The 20,821-nt window shown below is 39.5% G+C and overlaps 1 protein-coding gene across 1 annotated transcript in view; it reads right to left on the minus strand.

Moving 5' to 3' along the window:
• The window catches only part of VPS13B (vacuolar protein sorting 13 homolog B), a 2,934,705-nt gene that overhangs the window by 2,312,255 nt on the left and 601,629 nt on the right, over nucleotides 1-20,821 (minus strand). The window contains exon 17 of the mRNA XM_085605186.1: nucleotides 15,078-15,262. Coding sequence (XP_085461312.1) covers nucleotides 15,078-15,262 — 185 coding nt within the window. The remainder of the gene's footprint in view (nucleotides 1-15,077; nucleotides 15,263-20,821) is intronic.

The raw sequence follows: 20,821 nt of genomic DNA on the forward strand, positions 1-20,821 counted from the left end.
TTCAGCCAACAGCGAAATCAGGTTTCCGTCCCAAACACGGAATCTGCGCTACTGGAAATAGTTGATACATTAAAATCTACTTTAGATAAAGGAAAGAAGGCGATACTGATTTTACTCGATCTGTCAGCCGCATTTGACACCATTTCCCACGATATCCTCCTCACACGGTTAAAGAATAGCGGCATTTCAAACACAGCATTAGCCTGGATTAGATCCTTCCTCACTTACCGTAGACAATCAGTGGCCCGAGGAACGTTTCTTTCCTCTGAACGTCCCATTACATCAGGTGTCCCACAGGGCTCCTCCCTTAGCCCTCTGTTGTTTAATATATACATGGCCCCGCTCATCTCCTTGATATCCTCTTTTGATATCGAAGGAACATCATACGCGGATGATACGCAATTGATCTTTTCCCTGGACAAAGATTCCACTAAGGCAGAACTTAATTTTAAATAATGCCTAACAGAGGTCCTCCAGTGGATCAAGCTTAACCACCTGAAATGTAACACAGACAAAACTGAAATCCTACTGATAGGAAAGGACAACCCCTTCAAGCAGAGTGTGTGGTGGCTGGAAGACGCACCAGCACCCATAAACACAGTGGAATTAGCAAAAAAACCTGAGAGTGAAATTCGACACATCACTCTCCTTTCGACCACATGCCCTAACGGTGGCAGGGACATGTTCCAACATAATCAAAACACTTAAAAACTTATTTGACTTTATTCCACTTCCTGTGAGTAAGACAGTTGTGGTGGCACTTATTCTATCACGACTAGACTACTGCAACAGCCTACTCGCAAGAGCTAATAAACAGGTGCTCAAGAGATTACAAGTGGTACAGCATGCTGCTGCTCGTTTAGTGCTAAAACTACCACGTAGATCTTCCGCCTCAGCTGCTCTCAAAAGCCTTCACTGGCTACCCCTGCACAGAAGAATTCTCTTTAAGGTACTTCTGATCACCTTTAGATCATCCAAGAATCTAGGACCTACAAATCCTTCAGCCAGATTCACCCCCTATACTACTACCAGGACACTCAGATCCTCATATGCAAATCTGCTCAAGCTCCTCTGCTTCAGGTGCAAAACCAAAGGAGGAAACTCCGTAGCAGTTTTGGGAACCAGAGCCTGGAATCAAATGCCCATGCACTTAATACAGCTCAAATCGGAAACCCAGTTCAGAAAAGCCTTGAAGACCTGGATCCTCAGATGAACTTTCCTCATCACTCATATAGTGGCCGCCCGTGTCTACCTTAACTATCTCCCGCTTAGAGCCAGGATGCTCCTTTCGGAGTGACAGTTGCGCTTTACAAATGCACATTCAAAATTCAAATCCAGCATATAGAAAGAGTATCCTCCTGTGGGCATTATGAAGCCAGAAACAACCCGTGATCATGAAGGGCAAAAACCAATAAGGCAATAATGAAATAAGTGTCTCAAAACAACATGGAATAGCAGTGCTCATTATGGCGACACCAGTAGAGGAGCTCCCTAGGTGAAACAGTCGTAGGATAGTCGCCAATACGTGGATATGCACTCAGGGTGCGGTTGAAGCTTACATGCTTCTACTCGTGTCTATAACAGAAAGGTCTGGCGGGAGGAGGAGCGTGAGGCTTACAGTCCCTTTTACCTTCCACGCATTCACACAGAAGTGCAGGCAAGGGGTTGATGGAACATGTAGTTCCCAATGACTCTCTCCAATAATAATGTTGTGTGATAGCGTGGACCAAGCAGGTGGTGAGTACAGTGGAGATGCATAGGCAATTAACACCTTGTATGTCACTCTGTGTGGGGAATCTCAGTATAGCGTAGAGGTGAGGGGAAGAAAACACTAGAAAGATGTCTCCACCCTGTAAGACATGATTTACTGGGACGTGTAGTATGTTACAAAAGAACTAGCAAAATGTGTCACAACCCACAGTGTGGTCCTCTGTACAAGAATATTTACAAGAATGTGATTGCTAAATCTAGGTGTCACTGGTGCAGAACTGGCTTATAAGGAGCACCATAAAATGTCATCATTGAGGCCCCTGACGTGGCTATTTAAACTGAAGACCCAACAGTGTTCCCTACGGAACAGGACTTTATCAAGTGGACCCATATCTTTGCAATAGTATGGTTTGTCCAAAACCACTCACTTGAAGTCCCCCTCAGTGTGTTCAGCCACCAGAAAGTGTCTTGTTAGTTTCGTATTTGATTTTCTGTATTTTACCAAACTTCTGTGTTCAATATTTCTGTTTTTTTCCTTGCGGGGTTGTCATGCCCACATACAGCATCTCACAGGGGCATTTGATCACGTATATGACACCCTCTGAGTTAAAATTAGTGTGGCTAGACAGCAACCATGGTGTTTTAAGGCCACGATCTAAGGGCCCGATTCACAGAACTAACTTAAGACAAAATCCTAAACTTACAACTTTTGGTATTCACAGAAGTTAGGATTTTGTCTTAAGACAAACTTAAGACAGATTTAAGACTTAGGATTTTGTCTTAAGTTAGTTCTGTGAATCGGCCCCTAACTGTTTTGTGCGTTGAGTAAAATTGCAAACGGAGCAGGAGCCAAATGGAAAATGGATCACTGACAGAATATCGAGAGTCAGAATATCGACCTACAGAAATATCGACGCAACAATATTGATGTCCAGAATATCGAAGTCCTATCTACATAACGGTAAGTACAAAAATTTCGATAACAAAATATTGTTGTTAAAAATATCGTTTTGTTTTAATGTATAAAAAAATATGTAAAATAAAGTATATAACACATATAACTAAAATAAACATAGTCACTGGTGCAGAACTGGCTTATAAGGAGCACCATGGAATCTCGTCATTGAGGCCCCTGACGTGGCTATTTAATCTGAAGACCCAACGCTGTTTCCTGCGGAACAGGACTTTAGCAAGTGGACCCATATCTTTGCAATAGTATGGTATGTCCTAAACCACTCACTTGAGGTCACCCTCAGTGTGTTCAGCCTCCAGAAAGTGTCTTGTTAGTTTTGTATTTGATTTTCTGCATTTTAGCAAACCTCTGTGTTCGATATTGCTGGTTTTTACCTTGCGGGGTTGTCATGCCCACATACAGCATCTCACAGGGGCATTTGATCAAGTATATGACACCCTCTGAGTTACAATTAGTGTGGCTAGATAGCAACCATGGTGTTTTAAGGCCAAGGTCTAGCTATTTTGTGCGTTGGGTAAAATTGCAAACGGAGCAGGAGCCAAATGGAAAATGGATCACTGACAGAATATCGAGAGTCAGAATATCGACCTACAGAAATATAGACGCAATAATATCGATGTCCAGAATATCAAAGTCCTATCTACATAATGGTAAGTACAAAAATATCGATAACAAAATATCGTTGTTAAAAATAGTTGTTAAAAATATCGTTTTGTTTTAATGTATAAAAAATTACGTAAAATAAAGTATATAACACATATAACTAAAATAAACATAGTCAAACATACTAAAACATGTTTAAAATTATAAGTAATACATACAATGTAAAAATCAATTAACATATCTATACAATATAATATCTATACTTACCTAATATTTTTAAATACTTATTGTAATAACTTATAAATTGTTTTGTAACATATTAAACATTATAAATACATAAATATACACCTACACCAATAATATAAATTAACAATAAATATAACTAAATAATTACAATATTTTAAATCTTTTTTAAATACATTTTACACTACATTAACTAAAACAGTAGAGAAAATATTGGATAGCGGAGGTGATACAATTACTATTCCTACTCCAGAGAGTGCAACAGTAGGGAAAGTATTATATAGTCTAAGGGTAAAAACTACTATTCCCACTCCAGTGAGTGCAACAGTAGGGAAGGTTTTGGATAGCGGAGGGGTACATATTACGATTCCCACTCCAGTAAGTGTAACAGTAGGGAAAGTGTTGGATAGCAGAGGGTTACAATTTACATACTTATCAATTAAATAATTATTAAAAATAAATAACCAATGAATAATTAATTATTTATAAATTATGTATAAAATACTAATAAATATTAAAAATTTGTTTTTTATTATGAAATTACTTCCCACCCTATTCCCCTATAAACCCACAACCCACTCATAAAAAAACACAATATAATTATCAATAAATTAATGAATACTAATTAATGACCACATTTTTAATTAATTAGTAATACATTAATTAAAAATAATAACAAACATTAATAACTACTTTATTAAAATACATTTTTCCCCACCCTACTCCCCTATAAACCCACAACCTGCTAGTATAAAAATAACAAAAATACAATTATCTATTATTTAATTAATAATAACTAATAATCAATTAATTAAAAAACACTAATAAATAATTAATAATGACTTCATTATAATTAAATTACTTTCCACCCTTTTACCCTATAAACCCACAACCCGCTCCTAAAAAAAGTAGGACATTTATATAATTATCTATTAATTAGTTAATAATAACCAATTATTAATTAATTGTAAATACTCATAAATAAATAATAATTACTTTATTATTATTAAATTACTTTCCACCCTATTCCCCTATAAACCTACAACCCGCCCCTAAAATAAAAATGGCACAATTTATATAATGGCCTTTTAATTAATTAATATTCATTAATAACCAATTAATTAATTATTAATTAATTAATTATAAATACTAATAAATAAACAAATAATAATTATTTTATTATGATTAAATTACTTCCCACCCTATTTCCCTATAAACCCACAACCCGCTACAGAACTAAATTACGCAAAACTTATTTTACATAAAAATATTTACTGCTAAAAATTTAGCACATACATTAAAAAAATACACTTATACCAAAAAATTACCTCACATACTTTTAACACACGTACTAAACTACAGAACACTAATATAAACATCAATACTATTAACAATGTTATTTTTACAAACGATATTACTGTCTTCGATATTAAATAAAACGATATTTCTTACCTTACTGCCGATATTCTGTACCACGATATTCTTGATGTCGATATTATTGACCTACGATATTTAAAACTCGATATTATGATAAATAAAAATAAAAAAACTCGATATCCTGTCTGTGCACCATGGAAAATGGCTCCCCAGTTCATACTGCTTATTGGATATCAATAGTCCTAGAGCGGCGTGGTCTCGTGTGAAGCAGAATATTCCCTAGGTTACTACTGCATTTCAGTGCAAAGCGGGGTTTGTCAGAAGATTTGTCACCTTTGTTTAAGATGTGCCAGTTCCTATTAATCGCTTTCTTGACCATATTGGATTCTCTTAGGAATGTCATGGCACTTTTGCTGCATAGAGCAGGTGGCTGCACGCCTACTGCCACGGACTAGCATTTGAGAAGCTTTGAAGGATAGGATGGAAGAGATAGAGTGACAACTGGAGTTGTGCTATCAACCTTTGCATTTTAAAGTCTGAATGAGGTCAAGTCGGTAATCAGGTAGATCAACATTAAAAGAACCGCACTTTGGCTTGACTAGCAACCTCAATATAATGTGGTGCAGACTTTTAGGTACAATCAGAAGTGTGTGTTTTGCTTGATTACGTGAAATGATTAACTCAGCTAATCTGGGTGTTCATTCTTACATTATTCTTTTTCTTTTTACATTCTGTGTATGCAGGTGGTGCACTGGTCAATGCTATGAAGTATCGAACTACAACTGATGAAGGTAGGTGTGTACAGGCGGTGCAGTATCAAAAGTGTGTTTATTTTGTGGAAGGCACACGACTGCTGAGCACTCCGGTGTGGCCTTTCACACCCACACCTCTCCTTGTCTTCTGTGAGCAAGACAATTCTGAGCATTTGAACTGCACACTGATTAGACACAGGAGATGCATCGAGACATGAGGTAGGGCCAGGTGGGCTATTTTATAATACAAAGTACTGCATGCACTGAGGGGCAAGCTACAAAGTAGATTGGTGTTAACATGCCTGGCGCTTCAGTGGACTAATGCATCCACTGCAGAGATCGCTGTCTGACTCACGATAATAGGTTCAAATCCCAGCAGATCAGTTCAGCCTTTCATCCTTCTGAAGTTGATAAAATAAGAACTGCTGAATTGAGTAACAATTAAGATCTGTCAACAGAGCCAACAGGCCCCCCTGGGAGAGGATAGTGAGCTGCACAAATACGGTTTACGACCATAGAACAAGCTCCCATAGGGAAATGTGAGTATGCGGTCGCATCGTAATTAGGCGGTCGGGACCACCATCATAATCAGGCACTATGCCTATGTTGTTTTGTCTCTACGTCAGTTTTTGTCTATGTAGTTAACGCATTTGCAAAATAGTGAGAAGGTGAGAACATCTGTGACCAGGAAAGAATAATACCTTATAAGGGCAATCCTTCGAAAGAAGGCTTTTACTAAGCCTTCACTTCACAAGATGAAAGAATTAGATTCAGATATTATGCTAAACCACAAACATATTTCATTAAGTATGATGAAAGGAAGATAAAATAAGAATAATCGCTACAGGTATATTCATGGCATTTTGTGAAATCTAGGTGGGATCCCACTTATTCAAATCCAGGACAGACTCCATATTGCACGTTGTGTTGAGTTACAAAGATGTAAGGGCAGTGGAAGGTTGATTACAGGGAATTAACCCATTTTCAAAACATAACCCAAAGGATGCCAAGGCCTCGTATTTCAGTAAGTTAGTTCCTTATACTGACAAATTGTCTGACCAGCTACTAGTAGAAAGGTGGAATGTAGGTAAAAAAAAAAAGGAGAAAAGCTCATAGCCCTGACAGCCCAGGGCTATGACATTCCCAAGCTAAAAACACATCCATGTGTCCATGTGTCGGGCAGGGTGAATTTTCCCATGAGCCATCCCATATGATGTTAAACAGAACATTTCTTTGTAAGCTTCCCATGGCATGCCCGAATCTATAGTAAAATGGGACAGAGACCCAAAAACTTTCACAGACTGTTGCCCAACGTGGATCGTTGTACAACGTACTCCAATCAAGTAACACAGAAAATGGTCATGGAGGCTATACAACTGCATGCTGAGGAACCTGTTACTGCAGAAGTAAGGTGTTGAGGTGCTTGAAGAGCACTTAGAGGACCACAATATGAATAAAGACTTATGAGGCACGAGTTGAGAAGCAAACAAGTATTAAGAGAAGAGTGTATAAGTACCTAGTTTCAGCCACACAAAAACTGAATTTGCAGTCTGTCAGAAACTTGAAAAACGGCCAGTAGTTCTACAAATAAATCATAAATCTAAAAATACACAAAAATCTGATTGGCAGCTAAACAGAAAAAAAATTTGCATCCTTTTGACATACAGGCTGAAGAGAGTTCAAATTTGCAATTATATCAAATAAATCTGATAGAAAAGCACATGTATCTTAACGAGTGTGAGAAATTATGAATGATACAGTCGTATTTAGCCAATGGACATGTATACTTTCACTGCCACCAGATCCACTGAAGCGGTTTGATGCTAAACCTCACCAGATAAAGTAGAATTGGCAATAAAAACATCTCCAAAGAGAAAGAAGTAAGCCAAATGGCCTTTTAGCGATCATTGATAAAGCATGTAAAAACACTAACAAAAGCCTCATCTATTTTTTTTAATAACTTCTAAAGGTTAGAAATGATTAAACTATTAATAGCCGAGTCAAGAAAAATTCTAGTGCTTAAGACACACAAGGAGCCACAAAATGGTCCTTCCTATGTCCATTCTTAATCAAGACTCCTAGATGTGCTTGAAAAATTTGCTCACCATCATCCAGCCATGAATATCGTACAAGAAACAGCCTCAACAGACATTTAATGCATGGTTTTGTTACAGTTCATCACAAGAAGAGAAGCCACCTCCTTTTTCACTAACAGAAAGAGACTCCCGTAAAGGATGTTCTTTACCTCTACCTATTTTGCTAGCAGTGGAGGGGGTTGTTCTGACAACCAGGCAAAGTAAATCCTTTGGGGGATTTGAAATGTCACAGGGTTAGAATAAACTGGTCACAGTTTCTGATGATATAATTGATGTGATGTGAAATACCAGTTATGCACTTCTAAGTAGGAGTTGGAGCATTCTAAAGTGCTTCTGGTTTAAAAATAAATCAAGCTAAACCCAAGTGACTTAACCTCACTGAATCAAAAGTAAAATGTCAGTTTCACTTTGACTGGGTATTGAACTCTGTAAGATATAAAGAAGTTAAAGTGAACCTAGCCATTCACACATCTATTTCATGATGAACAATCTAAACACTTAAAATGTGGTCTTTTTAAGGGCCTGGGTTATGATGATACTTCAGTGAATTCATCCTACATGTTCAAGTGGAAGTAGAAGTTACAGAAGGAGAGACCGATCGGAACATGGAAGAATACATGCTACTATGTCCTGTTCCATATGTTGGAAATACTATGTCCTCGCAAAGCCTTATTATACTGTAGTGTGTGGGGCCAAGTAGAAGCAATATTTCTCATTTTGTGTGGGTGTGGCAAAGCGGACAATATTGAGTAGAATATTGAAATGGGCAGAGATATTGCTACAGTGAGAATTCACTGTGACCATTCGTCTGTACTGTTTAGAGCATTAGACGTATCACACGCAAGGGCCATACTGCAATCTTGCCAATTACATAACAATACAGTGCCCAAACTATCCGTCTAATTATGGATATCATTCGTCTGGCCACAAATGTCCATAATGTAGGCTAAAATATTGCACAATAGGTGGTAAAAAACGGACATAATGGCCCTCAATAATTTCTAAAGTGGATTCTTAAAAAAACGCAATGCCTTTTGATTGGCTACATGGAAGCAAAAAAGGAATACGTTATGAGGATAAGGGTCACACCATGAAGAATGAATCCACAACGTTGATACTCCAAATATTTATTCTTAAGTCGAGAGCAACCCCTCAAGTACGGCTCCAAGTACATTAATCAGTTAAACATTCCATGCCCACTACTTATGCTCTCAGCACATACTCCTGCTCGCTCACACACAATTCATAGCAAATAACATATGATGTGCTACATAAACAACCCGCACCCCAGCAGCTCAAATACCAATATATGTAACACAATACCTTCAGATAACAAACAATTTACAAATATGTTTACTTCAGCAAGCCGTTACAAGGTTTAGTCAACATCTGAAAGTAAACTGATTCCAAATAGTAACAAATGTAACATAATATGTGGTTATTGTACTTGTATGCATGTTGTTTATCGCTCCCGTGTAATGCTTAGAAAGGAGTGTTACTATTCGGTTGAGCAAAGAACTAAACCAAAGAAAATATTTGGTACTCAGGACATTTCTGGGGGAACAAGAAGTTGTAACTAGTGACCTAAATTTAGCATATTCATTGGAGATGCTACAATAAATGTCAATTGGAATGACTCTCTCATCTTTATTTTATTTCACTACTGTTTCTGGATTGTATGTTGCAACAGAATTTTACTGGACTTTACCACACAGAAATAGGCATTACCCTCAGAAAAAAACATACTGTTTGCTCCTCCTTTTCCCCACCATCCCCACCAGTAATACAGAACTATTACACATTTAATTATCACATTAACCCATGATTGTTTAAAGCTTAATAGCCAGTGCACAATTAATTGAGATAACTCTTATGTGCTCGGTACTCTCAGTTGCTTAGGGCAGTGTTATTGGATGCTAATAGGAACAATATGGAGGATGACCTAGCTGAGTTAGCAGTACAAAACGGTACACAAAACAAAGGGGCCTATTATGATATCGGTCGTAAGGCCTCCGACCTCAGGTCGGTCGGTTTCAATTCCGACCAGCTGATTTTGATTCAGCTGGTCGGATTTGAAACCGGTCGGTCATTCCGGCTGGCTTCCGATGGGCTCATTGAGCCTGTCGGCCAGTCGTAACCGGCACATAATCCAAATGGATGGCGGTTTAAGCTGTCCGGATTACGATGCACGGTTTGCGGCAGGGTTTCCAGGCTGGCTTTTCCAACATGAAAACCCTATCAGAAAGTATGTTTGGGGGCCCCCAGCAGGGCCCCCTTTCCCTTGCGGCCTCCGGTGCCTGCCACGGGGTACAGAGATTAACACCACCTCCCATTTCCTTAAAGGAGCATGTACTACGGTTGGTTTACAACCATAACACATGCTTCTATCGGGAAATGTCGGAATGCTACTGAACAGTGTCCGGTCGTATCCTAATCAGGCGATTGGGACCGCTGACCCGAGGTCAGTCAGTCCCGTTTCCGAGATGGTGTTGGACGGACGCTAGTCCGCCCGTCATCGTAACCGGCCCCAAAATATGCAACAGTGCAAATACAGATGACATCGAACCTTGACAAAAGGAAACAAAGGAATAATTTGCATACATTAGCAGATTGACAAATAACACATGTTAAGTTTACAGAGTTTCATGACAAGTCTATCCATCTTTAATTAACTATACTTCAAACATGCTTTGTTGAGGATAAGAACTCATATGGATCCCAAACATTATTCAGAAATCAAGCTCACCATCTGAGCCAAAAAGTATGGATGATGCAGTAATAGCTGTTAATGTAACAATTGTTTTGATGAAAAGATTTTTAAAAAACACATGTATTCTGCATTAATAGTTAAAAGTGATGTATGGAATTAATCACAGTTGTTTTGTTATCTTTTCATCAAAACAATTGTTACGTTAATTTTTAAAGTCAATACAGGGAATACAATATTTTATAATTAAATAATATGTACTATTTTTTATAGTTTTTTCAATTAAATTATATTTCTTCATATTGTTAAGTATTTTAAATAATGTATTTTAATCCAACATGATATGCTTAATGTGTTATTTCATTTCTCTACCCCTGTCATTTTCTGTGGGAAGGTAGTGCAATACCAGTGGTTGGCCATGTGTGGTCCTGGAAAACTTAGACAGTAAATTATATCTCACTCCTAATGCCCAATGCAGTGGAAATGTGCTTGTTGTGTTGCTTACGGTCCGGTGCAAAGTAAATTGCCTGGTAATTCAGGCTGAAGGCTTGTAAAATCAACTGATTTCTATATAGGTTGTCATGTTCTGCAATGGTAAGCTTTGCTATCATAGTATTCAAGCTAGCACAAGGGCACGTTTTTTTCTAAACATCAAATGAAACTATCTCCTCTGGTGCTTGCAGCTGTGTTATAGTCATAGCTTCAAATTGAAAATCGTAAGCCCTGCTCTTGCTCAAAACTTGGTCTTCATAGGTTTGTAAGAGCTACAGCTTTTACTGCAGCATCCACTCTTTTTGGCTCAGATGGTGAATAGTTAAAGATGGAAAGACTTGTCATAGAACTCAGTAAACCTAACGTGTTATTTGTCAATATGCTAATGTGTGCAAATGATTACTTTGTTTCCTTTTGTCAAAAAGTATGGATGATGCAGTGTCTGGTGCAAATTAGAATCTGGCTAGGGATATGACCTAGTAGCTTTGGAGGGGGGGGGGGGGGGGGGGGGGGGGTTCGGCATACTGTTTAAAGACAGTTGGATTTTTGCCCCTATGGAGGTTGATATGGTGGAGGGATTCGAGCTCCTGGGTTTTTCCTTAAAAGACACCAAGGGACACCTGCTAGATGGTATAGTACGTTATAGACCCCCTGGCCCTGTTAATATGCTTCACTTGCAGGCATTGATTGCTGTGATTGATAATTTGGCCCCTACGCATTCAAGATCGCTTATAGTTGGAGACTTTAACATGCGGCTCAATGGTAATTTGGACACTGCATATTCTACTCTTCTCCAATCCTGTGAGAACCTTGGACTCAGTCAAGGGGTGACAGAGCCTACACATAAAGGGGGGCACATGGTGGATTTAGTTTTTAGTGAGGAAAATGCCACCGAGCATATAAAGGTACTTCCGATGGAGTGGACTGACCATTTTTTGGTTCAATTCCTGACATTTATCCATAGTCGAGAAGCTCCTGCTAATGGTGAAGTTAAGAATTTTTTACATAGAGATTGGAAGAGGGCATTAAAGAAGGTAACATCCTCCTCAACGTTTACCATTAATAAGGCCTTAGATGTTGTCAGATCAGTGGAAAACTATGTAGAATTTTGTAGTGAGATTATGGCGACTGTTAATCAAATCGCTCCTCTGAAAGTATGCAAAAGTAGAGGCAGACCTTCAGCCAGATGGTTTGATAAAAATCTAAAAAATCTGAAATTGAATTGTAAACAGGCTGAAAGGAAATGGCGAAAGCATTATGTAGATGAGGATAAGACTGCATGGAAAACAGCTATAAAAAAAGCAATCTTCTCGGCCAAAGCAGAATATTTTGCAAAAACTATTCTGAAAATATCTAATAAATCTAAATGTGTTTTTAGATTGGTCGATGAGATTGCCAATCCTAAGTGCTTGCAAAATGAGATTCTGCCATCTCAGGATCTCTGCGACAGACTGGCAATCTTTTTTGAGGAAAAGATTAGTACCATCATAAATGGACTTAAAACTACTATTCCAGCGGTAGCAGCAAGCCGTATTAGTGGATTGATAACCATCTCGTCTACTGATGTAGGGAAGAGGTCATTTGTAGAGGTCGAAGCTGGGACTGCAGAATTGAGCACTCTGGAGCATTTTGAATTGTTACCAGAGGAGGAGTTTGGCGGGCTGGCTCTGGGGGTCTCTTCCGGCTCCCCACTGGACCCTCTTCCTCATAAAATCTGGAAGGAATATGGTTCAGATCTATTTCCTAGTCTTAGACAGATCTGTAACTATTCACTTTCCAGCGGGGAGGTGCCATCTAGCTGGAAACAGGCGGTGGTTACTCCTCTCCTGAAGAAGGCTAATCTTGACCCAGCATGCCCAGAAAGCTATCGACCAATCTCCCTCTTAACATACCCTGTGAAGATCCTTGAACGCTGGGTCAGCAGATCTCTGTCTGTTTCTGGAGAGTAACAACAAGTTGGCGGATGTCCAATTTGGCTTTCGTCCAGAGCACGGTATGGAGTCTGCTTGGTGACCGTGATGGACAACCTTCGGTTGTTGGCAGACAAGGGACAATCGGCAATATTAATATTGCTTGACTTGTCTGCCGCTTTCGACACGGTCAACCACAGTATTTTGCTGACCCGCCTTGAGGAGGCAGGAGTGGCAGGTACCGCTTTGGCCTGGTTCCGCTCTTATCTTTCGGGTAAGCGTCAGGCGGTGGCCCTTCCGCCGTTTCAATCTACCTATATCAATATCGGCCATGGTGTCCCACAGGGGTCTGCTATCAGCCCGATTATGTTTAATGTATATCTCAGTCCTCTGATTGATATAATTCAGGCTCATAAGGTGAAGTTGATAAATTATGCTGATGATACCCGGATCATTTTATCTTTGGATGTACCCAGCCTTCGGCGTTGGAGGATTTTCATGCTTGTATGCGTGATACTGCGCAATGGCTACGGCTGAATTTTCTACAATTCAATTCTGAGAAAACCGAAATAGTACATTGCACAGTAGGGAAGGTGCCTCCACCTTTCTCCCATCATTTCTGGCCACTAGGTACTTCCTCCCCTTTGGTCCCGTCCAATACGGTCCGTAATTTGGGAGTTCTATTTAGTGCTAATCTGACCCTGGAGGCACAGGTGAACAAAACGGCAGGATGCTGTTTTGGGCTGATTAGAGCCTTGAGAAAGATTCTTCCATTGTTACCCGCCTCAGCCAGAGAATTAGTAGTGCAGGGCGCGATTTTAAGTCGCCTTGACTATTGTAATGCCCTGTTGCTGGATTCTCCTAAATATTTGATCCAAGGTTTGCAACGGGTTCAAAACATGGCAGCAAGATTAGCTTTGGCTAAACCGCGAGACTCTTCTGCATCAAAATGCTTGGCCGAGCTACACTGGCTACCAGTGGTGCAAAGAGTACAGTTCAAGTCCTTATGTATAGTGTTCAAGGCCTTGCATGGCTTGGGACCGAAACCTCTGCCAGAAAAATTACTCTGGTACATCACCAATCGACATCTCCGCTCCTCTTCGGCCGGTCTGGCAAAAATTCCTAGGTTTAATAGGGTCAGACTGGGTGGATGTGCTTTCAGCATTGCTGCAGCAAGGCTGTGGAATGAGCTGCCACCTGGTATCAGACAGTGCAATTCCCTGCTGCTGTTCAGAAAAAGGATTAAGACATGGTTGTTTCCTAGAATCTGACTCTGTCCTCTGATTATTGCCCACTCCCTCTGTTGTCTCTCTGATTAATATTGGTCCTCCAAATTACGTATTGCAGCGCCAGGGTACCCGTGGGGTGTTTGTTGCGCTTAATAAATATTATATACATACATACATACCTCTCATATAGATAGTAGGCTGCATATATTTGATCTCTGGTGCACCAATCCAGCCTACAAATTGTGGAGCTCAATAAACTTAAAATCTTTCAAACCTGTTATATCTGAACTGAATCTGATATGAACAGCTTAGGAGACCAGTGTTCAAACTGGCTGTTATGTGCAGGGGTCTGCATGTTTGCATAAAAGAAGAAATGTTGTACACTATTTGGAATTCTTAATCGGATACACTGCAAGTTTTTAATACATGGCTTTCCTGTAGCCAAGATGTGTCGACAAAAAAGGATGGATCAGTGATTTCAGGGATGATGTAGACAGTACATTGTATGTGTCCTTTGATAAAGTTACCTAATAAGACTTGAAAGTTGGGAGTGTGGAAGATTGGAGGGGAATGCAGGCTATTAATATCATGGCTGCTCAGACTTCCTTTGCCATTCTCCGGCTACACTCGGAATCTAACATCACCAGTTCTTTTTTGACATAGATCAGATTTAAACACAATGTCTCTCTCTAGATGTCTGCTTCAACCTCAAACATTGCCAGAAAATTGAGAGTTGTTTTGGGCTACCCAAAACTCTGGGCGTCTACAGCACCGTGGTGACACTTGGGACTGCCTCCAGATACGATCACCCAGTTTCTAGCATCACCCATTAGCTTTACTGAAAAAAACAGGCAATTTGAGCAAACTGAAAACTGAGAGCATATTTTTTCCCATTTGCGCATAACTTAACATTTTTAAATCAGATCAATTAAAATTATAATCAATTTAAATGTCAATTTCCCAAAAGGAATAAGGGCACCCTTACCTGGAACGTGAAAAACATCATTCAGTAGAGCTTCGTTTATGGGACCAGAACCTACACTGCCCATGTTATGAGACCAGCTCTGACAAATGGCTTGCAGCAGTAATGTCTGGGCTCTAGTGGACTGTAATGTTAGGTTGGGAAGCTCAAATATGCACTCTGTTACTGGAACAAGAGATCTCTTGAGCCTGAAATAAAACAGAAAAGATAATGTTTGACAAAATATGAAAATGACACAATGATGTTCATGATAATAAAAAAGAAGTTAAGTTAAACTTAGTGCCTACTAGGCTGACCTTGTGACTTGTTGACTTGTAGCACTCCCATGATGGTTAGCACATTTGGAAGTTCTTTCTAGTGGGACTTGGGCACATCATCCATGTCACAAGACACAAGTATGGGGTGAAAGGGGTACTTAACATCGTAACACAAATATTTTACTTCATTGGCTGATGACCTATAGGCATCTTAAAAGTCTGTGGCCCAAGCATTCAATTATTATAGGTGTGTTACATAGCCAAGTATGCTGGCTTGTAGCCACCTGCGAATAGTTTATACTTCAACACTGCGTTGAGTGTGAGTTGCATTAGGAGTCGGGATAGAAGTTGTAAGACAAGTGTTGGGGTCTGATAGGTGACAGTAGGGAGGAGAAGAGAGAGTGGTGCCTCGATGTCAGGCATTGTGTAGTTAGTAGGGCGAAGGAATGGAAGAAGTGTGTGAGGTATTATTGACGTTGAAGAGTAAAATGCATTATTTCTTTATTTATAGGTTTATTATCCAAAGCACTGTCCAAGAATAGCAAACAATACCAATAAGTGAAATGCAGAACAAACTAATCCGGCCAAAGCCATAGTTAAGTAGTACAACAGGTAGACAGTAAATGGCCTTTCAATTGATATTTAAAAGAGGACAAAGTAAGAGCCATTATGAATGTTAGAGGAAGTTTATTTCACAGCAAAGCAGTGAACATCTCAAAAGATAGGAAACACCATTGAGCATAAGGACGCCAAGAGGGAAGAGGCAGAATTCAGGGGACTGGTGGGAGGATAAAGTAGGATCATGAAGAATAAATACTACATAGTAAGCAACATTTGAATGGAATAGAAAAAGGAGACTAGTTTAACTGTTACAAATAAAGAGAAAGCAAAAGTTAAATGCAATCCTCCTATACACACAGCAAATGAGTAGAGAGATATTTAGGCAGGCTACAATACAGAGAATTGCAATATTTGGGAAGAGAGAGAGAACACGAGTGAGAAGTAGTCGTTTGAAAACAGAAAAGCAAATACACAGTATAATGACGTGGATGTTGAAGTACTGAAAATGTCAAGATTTGCAACAGCAGCAACCTGAGGGGAAAGGTTGAGGGATGAATTAAAGACAAAATGCAAGCAGATGAAGAGCACGGGATATTAGAAGGGATAAAAGACTAGAGGGTAAGTGTGGGGGGCCTGGAGGGGCTTTAGAGGGGTGTAATGCTCAATTTGTTTTAGATAGTTATCCAGCTCAATGGGCTTGGTGGGCATTTTGAACTGGAGCCCTGAGCCCAAGAGGTGCTGAAAACAGCATGACTAAATGTGGTGGATATTTGATGGCTACCTCCTGATTGTTACTCTGCTATGTATGTAACTTGATATCGTCCATATGACCCGTGATGCAAAATCAATAAAAAGATGTTTTAAAAAAAAAAGACTAGAGGCAGCATAGGATAAGAGGAATGAATAGGAAAAACAGAATCTAACTATTGCTCAGATTCAGTTTTAGAAAATGAGTGGCCATTTAGTCCTGTATATCAGAAACACAAGAGGAGAAGTGATAATATATAATAGAAGGGGAGTTTAAGGCTTGGCAAAGGGTTTTAAATGGCAAGTCGAAGTGGAAGTGAAACTGTACACACAGGCCCTGCATTGGCAGGACTGAGACAGATTTAAAGGGCTATTTCTGTGGGTGGCACAATCAGTGCTGCAGGCCCACTATTAGCATTTAATTTATATGGTATACCACTTTACTAGGGACTTATAGGTAAATTAAATATGCCAATCGTGGATAAGATAATGTTATCACATTTTAGGGAGACAGCACATGCTCTTTAGCACTGCTTAGCAATGGTTACGTGCCCAGAGTCCTAAAGCCAACAAGGTCAGAAAAAAAGGAGAGGAGAACGGCCAAAAAGTTTGCTGTTGACCCTTCAGAGGGGGCCTTTTTTCCAACATGCTGTATGTAAGGCTGAGATGATCTATGTATTTGCCTGTTATGTGCTTATTGCGGGTGTTAAATGAAAGTGTAAACAGAGTCAACCATGTGCGTGCAACATAGGTTCAGAAAGGCCGGAGCCATGACATATTTTCAGGATAACCACTTACTGTGTCCATTTTTTGCATTTAGATTCATTATACATCAATTAAGTTCATGCGGCTATCTTAAAATATGGTATGGCCTGACCACTCAGAAACTATTGAACTCTAGCCGAGTTTCCAGGCACATTTCCTTTCAAGGCCATGGGAGAAAATTACACTTTTAACTTATGAACTAATTGGCAATATTTTACTCGATTTTCACAAATGTACAGGAGTTTTATAAGCATTTAGTGATATTTTTGGCTAAAAGTGAGTATATTGGCTGTGTAGCCTTTATTTTATAACTTGGCATGATTTCTTTATGCTACTGATAACAGGGCTTTATGGTAGGCGTTCCCACATTGAGGAACAAAATGACGGATATAAAATATCTTTGTCTAAGAGAAAATCTTGTCAATGTTTGTAAGAACAAGATTCAATCTGAAAAATCGAACAGTATATTAGGAGCTGCCGGCTATTGTTAGTGGTCAGTACGTCTACACGTAGATTAATTAAAGAACACATTTAGTCTGTTTAAAAATATTCTTTGTATTTTCAGAAAATTAATCTAGAAAATACATTAAAGTTGCATACAATCACATAATACCTGAGATTGAAACCATATCGGAAAGTTTCTACCAATCATATTTCTGATACCACTGAACACTTACAGTAGCAGATAAAAAGCTAACTTTTTATATTGACTGAGCAGGTCATTTTCTGTAATTAAAATCTTTCTGTAATTACATTCTCTCTCGCCTATAACTAGCATATATGTGAAGCTATAACAACAGAACAGATCACATCATTTTACAACGGGCTTGAACGATGTGGATGGGTTGCATTACTTCCATGATCGGACAGTGCCAGATAAGTGCTATGCGATGACCCACTGTTGACTGAGGCAGTGTGTGACAGCGTATTGCGCTCTCTACTGGCAATGGATCACATGCAAAGGGATTAACCGCTTACTGGGAGAATGGGAAGAAGGCAATGTGGTTTATACACTTGCTCCACAGCCCTAGACGACACACATTGAATTAGTACCTAGTACCAACTGGGGCAGTTTATTAAGGTAAACAGTAGTTAAAATCTGGTGCGCTGTTCATAAAAGTGAGTTTTTATCGTATGTATGCATAATATAGATTACTGAATTATAAGGGTTCTTAGAACTGATTAAATGTTTGCACTGCACAGAAATTGTAGTAACTCCGAACGTGTGTGTTATTTTAATTTGCAAGACTGTTTTCTGATATATCTCGTCACCGCACTGATCCATTACCTTTTTAAAGTAATTATCGGCATGGACTGTACAAACCTGAACACAACTACGACGGAGAGTCAGAGCGGCTTTGGAAACTCTATTGCCATGGCTATGCTTTACATAGGCCAAAAGGTAGGTGTTTGAAGGATATAAGAGTTAGATGTGCCCCTTAATCACTTTTTTCCCATGAGCCACAGGGGCTTTAGGAAAAACAATTACACAATTTATTTGGGAAAAAGCATTCTTGCTTCTGATGCCAATGTTCTGGAAGATAAATACCCTGAAGCACACACAACATCTTAAGCCTAAAAATCCCAAAACAAGAGATCCTACGAAACGTTACTGAGCGCATTCTCTTTATCCCAACAATGGTATTTCTCAGGTCGCTAGACATTATACCTTGACTCGGTTGCTTCTTCATTTGAGGAATCTGTCTATCTGCTTTAAAGGAGAGATAAGAAACACTATTGCTCAACAGCTCTTATGTACAGAGGTAGAACATTTTAGACTGCGCATGACGACAACCTGTTCAAAGAATTACCTGCATTCTTTAAGCCTGCCCGCTTCTGCTCTTTCCATGTATGTATGTATCTACGTAAAGATATTTGTATGGTGCAAACCTAGGAGGCTCAGCAAGTGAATTTTGTTTTTCAGAAAGGACTCTATGAAGAAAGTCTATGTAATCTTTTAAAAAAAGAAAGAGTCAGAACTTTCTGTGATGAAGGTCACATGTTGGGTATGCTTAATGCCTGTCAACACTTCTCTGGTTATTGAGAGTCCTAACTCTTATGTTCACCCATCAGAAAAATGTGTTTTCCTTCAATTGTGCTGCCAATGCACTGGACATTTTGCTGCCTTTTTTGTGAACAGTCGCACATTTATGGACATTCTTTGTTTAAATATCTGTATTGGTCTTTTCAAATATTTTCCATTGTCTCATGGTACATGACATAACAAAACGTCAAATAAAAAAAGATCAGTGTTTCCAAGTACATATTGCATTTTTGTGTCAATACTGTTGCAGGTAAATTACTCAAGCTACAGCAGATCGTATTACGGTGCGTTACAACACATAAACGTTTCACCAAGAGGCTATCTCTCTTAACGTCCTCTCGATCATCGGACCTACATTCCTCCCCACATTGCTTAATCGCCCGTGGAGAGAGAGGAGTGCAACCAAAGGAAAAGAAAAGGAGAGAAAAAGGTGCCAATACCACATAATGACATTGCCTATAGCATTAAGGCCACCCTTATCTGATCGTCCTGAAAGTGGCAAATGTTGAAAACAGTCTTACATGGCCAGTACAACAGGCCGACGAGGGAGTTGTGCCAAAGGAAAAGAAAGAGGATAAAAGCAGATACCCCAACCAATTAAACCTTTTCAATATAAAAATTATAAACAACATAATTAAAAGGCTGCCATCTAAAAACCATTATGAAAGTCATTAAATTGCAGAGCATGGGGCTATTGAATGTGGGAGGTATGACAAGACAGCACACTGGGGCGGTGATCAAACTCATGTCAATGTTGGGAGCTCGCCCTAGGAGCTCAGGCACCAGGACAAGAGGGGTAGAGGACTACGCTACGCCAGGCGTACGCTACAAGGTAACATCCAGTGGGATGTGAGTGTAGGTCTCTATGTTCCCATCCCCCGCCCCCCAGGACCTTCGACATGCGGCTTATGGAATGGCTACACATTTATGGACCTTCATGATGTAGATACCAAGAGGCCACTTATGGTTACCTTCAGCATAGCACTTTAAAACCCTATATGAACACTCTGGGAGCAACCATTGCATGTGTCTGCTGTCACTGTGAAGGTATCTACGAATATTCATAGGCCCGCCCACAGTCAATCCGTTTTTCTAGCAACACCCACCTACACCTGAACGCATGGTTGTTAATTCTTTTCGCCAGATCCCAAACAAATGCATTTGCTAATCTATTCAGACTAAGGAGCAAAGGAGGTGGAATCCTTATGGAGAAAAGAAGCCAACTAAACATGTCAGCTCTACAGTGAGTTCTAGGAACTCAGGGCTATTGCCTAGGCACCACTTGGGTGCTCAGGATATGCCCAGGCTCTTCCGAGATGAGGTCCTAATTGGTCTAATGCCGATAAAGCACTTGTGAAAATCAAAACAGCTGA

This window comes from Triturus cristatus, chromosome 5_1, assembly GCF_964204655.1.
Source record: "Triturus cristatus chromosome 5_1, aTriCri1.1, whole genome shotgun sequence".
In the NCBI taxonomy this organism is placed as follows: domain Eukaryota; kingdom Metazoa; phylum Chordata; class Amphibia; order Caudata; family Salamandridae; genus Triturus; species Triturus cristatus.